The sequence below is a fragment of the Apostichopus japonicus genome, chromosome 11, assembly GCF_037975245.1.
Source record: "Apostichopus japonicus isolate 1M-3 chromosome 11, ASM3797524v1, whole genome shotgun sequence".
Lineage (NCBI taxonomy): Eukaryota > Metazoa > Echinodermata > Holothuroidea > Aspidochirotida > Stichopodidae > Apostichopus > Apostichopus japonicus.
Window position 1 is genome coordinate 13,657,662 of NC_092571.1, and position 10,153 is coordinate 13,667,814.

At 36.9% G+C, this 10,153-nt stretch overlaps 1 protein-coding gene across 1 annotated transcript in view; it reads right to left on the bottom strand.

Moving 5' to 3' along the window:
• LOC139975684 (uncharacterized) overlaps positions 1-9,761 on the bottom strand; it is a 113,097-nt gene extending 103,336 nt beyond the window's left edge. Inside the window, exons 1-3 of the mRNA XM_071983794.1 lie at positions 8,985-9,761; positions 6,847-7,158; positions 1,577-1,888 (exon numbers count right to left, since the gene is read on the bottom strand). Of these exons, the coding sequence (XP_071839895.1) occupies positions 1,577-1,888; positions 6,847-7,158; positions 8,985-9,459 (1,099 nt within the window). The 5' untranslated portion in view covers positions 9,460-9,761. The remainder of the gene's footprint in view (positions 1-1,576; positions 1,889-6,846; positions 7,159-8,984) is intronic.
• Between the last annotated feature and the right edge of the window lie 392 nt (positions 9,762-10,153).

A 10,153-nucleotide genomic window follows, 5' to 3' on the forward strand; every position in this document is an offset into this window, starting at 1 on the left:
TCGCGCCAACTCATGGTGGCGCTACGCTTAGATAGTCAACAAGGTCATATCCCCCCCCCCCCACTCGGAAGTACGGATCGCCGCCCATGCATATGACACCATTTTGCATTTCAGCCCTTCTTTGAAAGCAAAAATTGTACAACCCTCCCCTTAGACCCATCCCCCAGGACGGCGATCATTCATGCCTGGCGCCCCCCCTATTGGAAAATCCTGGATACGCCCCTGGCTAGCAATAATTTTACTTTATAGTTTTCATGTATAGTTAACTATAAGATAGTAAAATTTGCCTACTACCTTCAAACGAATGAAAAATCAGCATATAAAACGTCCGCATAACGTCCGAAATAAGTGTTTCGAGTGAAAATGAGATACCAAATCTTATTTCTTTAAAATAGTACTCGCACTTTTTTAAAACAACTTAATTATTATTTACACCAAATTTTCCTGACTCCCTTCGATTGGAAAAGGTAGCTTGTGTGAGCTAGATGGAGGTTTTTATTGATTCTCGTTATAAGTGGAACTAAAATAAATGAGGTTATTTCTGTTTTGAGAACATCAAAAACCATGGATCTGTCTGTCTAAATCACGTCAAAATAATATTAAACAAAATATGACTTGTTAGGATAAATAAAAATTAAACCCTGTCTGTTCATTTTCTGATGATCCTATGTTAGCTAGATTAACGAAATAGTAGACTAAAACTTTGATGATCTTCCAGGCAAGATTAGAGCATGTTGCGTAGTTACATAATGATAAGGTCACATGAGATGTAGTTTCCTAATACTGCATTGCTAAAGAAACTGTTAGATGTGCTGCAGTGATAGTACTTGAGATGACAGTGCCATGGATTCACAACAAACCCATGAGATCATTCTGACAAACGAAACTAAGGTCTAGCGAGCCAAAAAAACATGCGCCCGCCGACCTGCAGAGACAAAACGCCCAACCCCCCCCCACTGAAACATGAGATCATTACGTCTTGCCCCCCCCCCCTCCTCACAGGAACTGTTAGGTCACAACCACGTTTTTCATTTCACGTCATGAGAATTACCATCAAGCTTCTATACAGTCTTATATTTTAAATCCAACTATGAATCCTAGGATGCCGTCTTTCATTACAATTTTGGGGTACGCAATGAAACCACACTGAAAAAAAAAATTCTCCAGATTATGCAATTTGTAACATTGGAATACCAATAATTTGTTTAGCTTTTGTTCCCCTAAACCTTAACAGTATTTAATATATATACGTTGTACGTGTTTCTGTACGTTTAGTTGAACGATTGCAAATAATATGTACAACAAAGTAAGGTTGCATCTTGAATGAGTTTCACAAATGTGGTGACTCAGGAACGGGACCTCTTCGTCTATCCAACAATACCTAAGGTCAGAGAAACTGGAGAAATGAAAACACGAGTAACAAATATTTATTACAGCTTTATACTTTAGTATGTTTCATAAACTATTTTGTTTGTATTGTTCTCTTTAGTATTTGGAAAGTGGGTTAAGATATTGTCTGCCAGCAATGTTCTTACAAGCTTCATAATATACAAATATCATAAGAGTGATGACTAACCTTGATCGGTTCTAGAGATTTTAAATTCACATCTGTCATCGTACTGTGATGTAGAAAGGGACTCCAACGGTTCATGAGTAGCGATGCATCCAACAATTGAGTTCTTATCACAAGAAGTAACGTACACTGAAAGCTCTTTAGTTCCGTTATTATCTGTGTAATATTTCTGATAATCACAGCCCTCGGGTTTGATTACTTCCAGATTTATCGGTGGATACCCGCCAGTTATTGAACAAGATAGGACGACGTGGTATGATGTAGATGGAGATGAGGAGGGGCCTTCACAAACCAGAGTTGTAGGAGGCTGATAGACTGTAAAGAATTGATATATGTAAATGTAATGAGTGAGTATACGGGAGTTATCATCAGTCAATGATAGACGATAAAGTACAAACATCGTCTCGTTGAAGGTTGAAGATGGAGTAAGTGAAATTAGCCTTTGTAACTCAAGGAAAGTAGCACGAGTAATCCTCATAAACTTAAGTAAATGTTTATAGATAGAGAAAATTTCCTTCTTCACCTTTATTATACAAGAAATGACATTGCCAATTAAAAATTGCCGACATAATGGGGGCTAGAAATGAAGTATAGCAATATTACGTTAAATCATAATATTTAAGTGGTGCACTCGTATCATAAAATACAAGGACTTAATGTAAAGAATGTAAAGAAAACTGGTGATGCTCTCGCATGCAATAGGATACTTAACATGACTCCGTGAGCATTCTACCTTAATTTTTATCAGCTATGAATAATTCACGAATGCTTCCACAATGTGACGTTACAATGTAGACATACACCTACGCCTCGTCAAATGCATGACTAAGTTAAATATATTTCATCTAAAGCATTAAGCAAAAGTATTACTATAGTAATATACTATAATAGAATATCCTGTTTACATATATAAAATCAATTATATTATATTTATCGAATTTTTGAGATGCCACAAAAACAAGATTAGAAGACACAGAAGCTATCCTTAATAAATGTGCACAGACTGAGGGAGTAATACTGTACTTAATGTATTAATAATCTTGTTACGAGTTCAATTATTGAAATACGAACATGTTGTAAGGCAAGACAAGACGTTAAAATGTAAAAACCCATAGTTACATCCGAACTACTTGTACTTGTTTGTAGACATGTTCATTGATGGCTATCGCCATCGGTAAAAGTATATTAAAAAGTAAAAAATGGCAAATCAGACCTTGTTATGAACTGCATGGACTGCTTTTTTCTAAGTTTTTTTTTATTCGTTTAAAGTGATAGTGTGTGCCGTAAATTTAAAAACTACTAGCCCTACCGACGGAGAAATTATTCAAAATATGATACCAAAATTATCAGTATCCCACGAAATTTCTTTGTTTTTCTCCATAAATTAAGAAAGAACTGGAAATATCAATGAAATTTGGTATGATAAAACATAAATCAATATCATCTCACAAAGTTGCTTTACGGAGTACTAAGCGTTTTATGATTGCTAACTGCATTCTTTTGTTCCGTTCGGTTACAACAATTTACTTGGCCAATATTTCCGGTATTTTATCCAGCCAACTCCTCCCTGTTCATACAAAGTATGTGTTTTGCCACTTAAATCAGACGAGATATGAAAATGGTAAGACACCGGTGACCTAGAACGCTGGTTGCAGATATCAGATAACGGTATGGCTTACCAGGATATGTCTTTGGAACTTCCCAAGCACAACTATCAGGGAAACCTGTGATGGACATGAAGCCCAAGTGTCCCTGGGTAGCAAAACAGCCCACTGTTGAATTACCACTACACGAGGTAATATAAATCTTTAACACATTATCTTTACCTTCACGTGAATAATGCTTCTTAAAACTACAGTCATTTGGTTCAATAACGTGCAAGTCTACAACTGGATATGCGTCTGGAATGGAAAATGTCAGTTCAAATTTATAGTCATTATTCGGATGTAGAAAAAGATTTTTCCTTTCACAGAGGAGAGGTGAAGGAGAATGATAAATGGTGAACAGACGGTATGTCGAACGAGAAGTATGTTATAGTAATCATCGAGCAATGACACATGGTAGGTTCCAGCATCTTCTGGTTGGTGGTTTAGGATTGAAAAATCAAAATCATGAAAGTACGATGGATAATCTCCGTGTGAGTATTCTATTTGAAATAAATAACGATTGACTGTGTGATTATCATCCGACCAGAACAGCCCAGTGTAGGCAAAAGTACGGGTGGATGTTTCTCCGGTGTGGGCCATCTCAGTGAAGTTCAACTCTAATCAAAACATAATTATATATTTATATGAAAATGAAAAATCTCGAAAGACAAAGTCACACCCTACAACAGAACAACAGTCTGTCGAGTTGGTAGTTGATCTTGAACATTGAAATCACAATCGGTACACTCGGAAAAAGACATTAACTGCAACATGAAGAAGAACAAATCAGAAAAATGTAAAATCTCCATTTTTAAAGAGTTCTTATCTTTACAATCTTTACGCTGTACGTTATAACCATCGTTGATTAGCTCTGCAGTTTAGTCTCCTTACGAAACCAATAGTAGACAGTGGGTATTCTTCAAGCGATTAAGGTTCGTGCGCAAGCTCGGAAGCATTCACAACATGTATTATCACTATAGCCACGCGTCTAAGATCTCTGATACTAAAATAGTAAAATAAAATATATCAAACAGTTTTTTCAATGAAATTATATAAATTTCCTTTCTTTGTTGATAGCGCTGTGTCGACTATAAATTTGGAAGAACAACGTATTCGTCCGAGCCTCTTTCGTTAACATGAAGGTTGCTTGATGTGAAGTGGTTGGTAGTTGTAGTAACTATGACAGATTCCAACAAGGATGGCATCTTACTTACAAACATTTGCCACAATTTCTTGAACATCCGGGTTCTTATCATACATGACAGCAGATTATTTCCATTACATTTGACTTTTACACTGACGTCCTCTGCAAATATAATTGCACAATCATGAACATAGTATCAATTTCCATCAGCTCAAGATAAACTTCCATGAAAATGATGGTGTTTTACTCTGTTAAAGTTTGTAATTTCTACTACAAATGGTGAGAATAGGCGTAAGGGGTGGGTGATACAATGCGAAAACAGAACGGTGAGCATAGTGAGCAGTAAAAGCACGTGTTTGGGAATTGGAGCGAACAAAATAATTCAACTAATCTTAAATGTTTTCTTCACTCCCCACTTATTGAACAAGAATAATGGGTTTTAATTTGTCTATCGAATTTAGCTTTACAGAAAACAGATGTGGTTAATACTTATAACATTAATATTTCTAGATTGAATTACTGACAAGGAACATAATTTAAAGGGTTCCCGGACAAATCCCCCCGGGACGATCCCCTTCCTCGGAAATCTCGACGATTGATTGATAGCCGATGTAGGCGGGGTTTAGGCTGTTAGTCCAGTAAAAATGAGGGTGAACCTAGAACTAACTGCAACAGAAGATTCCATTTTTCATATTGTTGTTGTGTCCCCACTGAAGCATTTAAAGAAATTGTTCGAAGCCCCGCCTACTCATGAATATTGATGCCATTGGCACCACAAACAAAAGGCACCATCTACGCACTATTGGTAACCTACCAACCAAGTATGAGACTGATCGGATTTTGCATCGTTCAGTTATCGTGATTACAAGCCGGCGCCACAGACACACACACACATGCGTGACAGAAATTCCTTTGCCTCTGGTAAGGAATAAAAAAGAGTCAAAGGAAAGTCTACCCGGAAACAAATGCAGCTATTGTGCGCGCTAAGTACGCAGAATATGTTAAGGTTATCTAGCTAACATGCATGTGGAAGGAGTAAAAAATTCTCACAGCATCAATGCAGCCAGTGCGCTCCAAGCGCGACAAATCTATTTTTTCACAAATTTAAGAAATTTAACTTCGCTGTTACTTTTTTCTCAGTTGAGTTGGGCCTGTTGGTTATGCTTATATAACATAATATAGTACGCACGCACAGTTCGTCCCAATTGGGTGCTCCCGATTGACTATTATGTGTGGGCCAATATTGTCCAAAGGGGGGGGGGATTCCTGATGGAAATTGTCCGAGCGGGTAATTGTCCTGGGTAAGTCCGGTGGGGTCCGGTTGGGAGTCGACCGGGCTGGGAATTGTCCAGGGGGAGTTTTCTGGTGTGGGAATTGTCCGGGGGGTATTCTTCCAGGGGGAGTTGTCTGGGGTAATTGTCCAGGGGGCGTTGTCCGGTCACCTTTTAAAGAGTCTGAAGTCGTACAACCTGAATACAATACCCTCTGAACAAGGATAGTGGGTTTTAACTTGACTATCACACGTTGCTTTACAGAAATTGTACGTGGTTAAATTTAAAATGGTGAGTGCTGGGAGATCATAATACTGATTAAAGTTAATATTACTAGATAACTTACTAACTGACAATGTATTACAGGTTCTCGTAAAATATGGATGTGAACTGAAGATAGTAAACGTAGGAAAGATAATGTCGCTCGTTCCATTATTTAAATATGCCATGAACTCACCCTATATCTTCACAGATTCGATACACACCAAAACCCACTGAAATAACAACAGTCCAATTTTCTTACAAGAATAGGTTGCTTCAACTAAGTCACTACACAATGCATTAAAGACGATAGGTACTGCCCTCGTTACATCAATACTTGCTAACTATTCATTGGCTCTTTTGCCAAAAGCCTATGTGAATCATGCAATGGTGCCGTCTTCCATGTAATATACCTAGCATATGTTCTAATGTAGTTATATTCGCCACTACATGCAGTTATCCGTTCCTCAAAATACATAAAAAGACTATTTATAAACACAGCAAGGCTTAACTGTATCACTGTACTAAAGTACTTGTGGGTTTGTACGATAGCGTTGAAAGTTCACAAATATGAACAAGGCAAAGGCAGGTATGCCAGGAGGTGCCTGCATGATGGAGCTTGGGGTCAGGGAAAAGAAATCCCTCGACCATACCCACCAGCCCACTGACTTCGGAGCAGCGAGTGCAAGGAAACACTTTGAAAGAGCTAAAACTCATATTGGATTAAAATTGTGTACTTTAACATTAACAGGGAACTAGCAGTTAGAAAAGTACGTTGCTTGTTTTGGTGCGATTTAGTATTCGGAAATTGTTCTTAATCTGAAGCATTTTCTGAGGTGGAAGGTTTTTTAAATGCTAGACGATGACTTTAAAAATGATGAATATACAGCCGGATTTTTCTTTCAAAGCATTTGCGTACACGGTTAATAAAATAAATGACAAAAGTCTCACCTGGATTACTTTTAGAGATATTAAATTCACATCTGTCCGAATACTGCGGTGTAGAAAGGGACGCCATCGTTTCCTGTATAGCGATGCATCCAACAGTTGAGTTCTGATCACAAGACGTAATGCCAACAGAAAGCTCTTGAATACCGTTTTCATCCGTGTAATGTTTCTGAAAATCACAACCTTCGGGCTCAAGCATTTCCAGATTTATCGGTGGAAACCCGTTTGTTATTGAACAGGATATAGTTACGTGGTAGGAGCCAGATGGGGATGAGGAGGGGCCTTGGCAAACAAGAGGTGTAGAAGGCTGGTATACTGTAAAGAGATGATAGGTGTGATGAGAGTAAAGAGTATACGGGGAGTCAGCATCAGTCAATGACAGATGATAAGTACCAGCATCCTCTCGTTGAAGGTTTAAGATGGCGAAAGAAAAATCAACCTTAGTAATTTTAGGCCGGTAGTTGGACCGCTCTTCCTCGATATAGTCTACTTTTTCTTGAAATAAATATCGATTGACTGTCTGATTCAATCTTATTTGTATACCGTTGTAGGAGTAAGCCCCTTTAGAGGGAACGCCTCCATTAGTACGTCCGGTAAAGTTCATCACTACTCGTAAACCATATAAATTTACATATATTTCATTTATAGATAATTTTATATGATCTCTATTAACAGCAATATCCGGGAACGAGAAGTCACAGCCTAGCATAGCGTAGCATTCCTTTGAATTTACTGTTTTTCCTTCTGTGCAGTGATAGTTGCAACCGATTACGTTACAAGCATATAATACAAGGAGATGCAAGAACTTTGAAACAATGAAACCATCCATGTTTTAATAACTAACGCCTTTTGAAGTTGTCCAACGTCGCAGACGTGCGTAACTTTGCAGCTACATCCATTTGACAACCCATATAATAGATATGAAGTGATGTTTGTTTCAATGCGCATGCGTTAATTTGCCTTAAACTGCGCACAACTGGAATTATATTTCGGACATTAAAACATGCAAGAGTGTGTTTCAGTTTAAACATTATTGTATATTTTACTTGAGCAGTTATATTAGCTATAAAGTAATGCTTTTAATATAACATTGTTATTTAATGAAATAAATATGTGTTTTTATATATGTGTCTGTGTGTGTGAAGGGTTCGTTGTCCTTGTTTCGTGTTATTGCTATCGATTTCATTCTTATACGTGGCTTTTGAAACAGTACCCTCCAGTAACCTCAAATGGAGTTTTAGTATGTAACGAATGTCATTACAGAACTATACTCGTACTGAATTAGACAAAGAAAAACACATGACGGGAATACAACGTTGGACTTCAAATAAAGCACTGACAGAGCCAAGGCATATAGACATTATTTTCACAATTTTAATGTGACACAAAACAGACTGACTGCACCTGAGACTGATGACGCCCTCGCATTAAAATAATAAATAACAAAGATGAATTCGTGATCACTCCACCTTGATCTCCTCCTATTAACCAAAAAACGTAATAACAGTTTTTATTTTGTTTATATTGCTTATCCACGAGAATTCATATCACTATAGTTCTCGATCATTATTGAATTATTTTTAGTATTACTTTATCACAGTTTAAATATAACAGGATAGTGGACTCATAAGGCAGTAAGATAAGTAAAACGCACTCACAAATAGTAACTCCATGATTTACCTTCCGTTTTATTTTTTGGAGTCCCTAGACGACCCTAACATATTGATTAATTTATGGAATTTAATTAATCGCATTGTTCATTGTGCCGTTATCAAGTTATTTATATCAACTTTGCACACCTCGATAACGAGAGTCCATGCCGGCTTTGAACTCAGTTCGTTTTCAAAGAATATGGCAACGCTTTGTCAAGAACTGAATACCAGTCGCCGTTTGGAACGTCTTTTAACCCACCTTGCTTAATAACCATCCGTATAATTGTAGTTCTATAATGTGGAAATACATTAAAATTCACTTCAGAAACGGAAAGACACATGATAGCATCCCTGTGAACGAATATGTAAAGTGATTTCATATTTAACTCTCTACAGTAACGTTTTGCTAGATGTTTCAACGTTTAACTCTAGATGGCTTTAAGTCAAACATAACAGGGTATGAGCAGATAAATGCTAGATAGAGCTTACCAAATAGACGGTAAGTGTGTTGCATTACATTCGGGCCGGCGGTTGAGTCGCTGTTTGTAGACTTAAGGTCAACTTGATAAGTTCCAGCATCGTCTAGTTGGATGTTTAGGATTGAGAAATAAAAGTTATAGCAGTAATGCCTATAGTTACAATAGAGGTTTTCTGCTTTGAAAAGATAACGATCATAATTATGATCTTCATAATACCAGAAAATTCCAGAGTAAAGAAAGGGAGCTCGAGGAACAGCATCATCGGTAGCCAGCTCGGTGAAGTTCAAATCTAATCTAAATATATATCTATATTCATATGATAATGAAATACTTGGAAATGATAAGTCACAGCCAACAACCACGTAACAGTCTGTTGATTTTACTGTTGGTCCATCTTGACAATGATAATCACAATCAATATCTTTGGAAAATGACAACATTATTAGACAAATGAGAAAACAAGGTAAAACAGGTAAAAATCCCATATCGATAGATTACAGTAATGTAACAATTATTCACAGTAGTTATGTTGAATGTCGTAACTGCAACACTTAACGCATTCTGTCTGTAAAGCGAGGAGCGCTGTTTATTAATCAAAGCAAGGAGTCGTTATTAAGAACCACCCGTACATGCTCACATGTGTTTTTTTTTCCATTTGAATAATATATGTGCTGATTCAAAATGAAAGTGATCAGGATGACAAATTATTTTGATAGGCATGTCACAATGGAATTCACCTGAACTTATACTTTCGAGATAAGTAAGTCTGCTGATATATGTAGTGATATCATAACCTTTAACTGGTTATCTTAATGGATATAAAGCAGTTCAAATAGCTCGGATGATTTTATTCTATACATGCAAGTCAAACATGTATTTCTGGATTTTCTGTGTCTAGTGCATTTTACATAAATACTATCTAACTTAACCAGATTCACCACTGAATGAATTGTTACACATATCTATAAAAGACAGAAAACATGTCTTTGGGGCTAAAATGGAGAATCATTCGAAGCAAGCTTTTTATATTTCAACAACTTTACTACTACCAATTAATACTCAAAATAAGATATTTGTAAGCAGTCAAACTGTGACACCCTCATAGTTTTCGCAAACAATGTCCTTTTTTATTACAATCGTACATAGTAGGCAATAAGTAGGCAACGCAGGTGGTTTTAG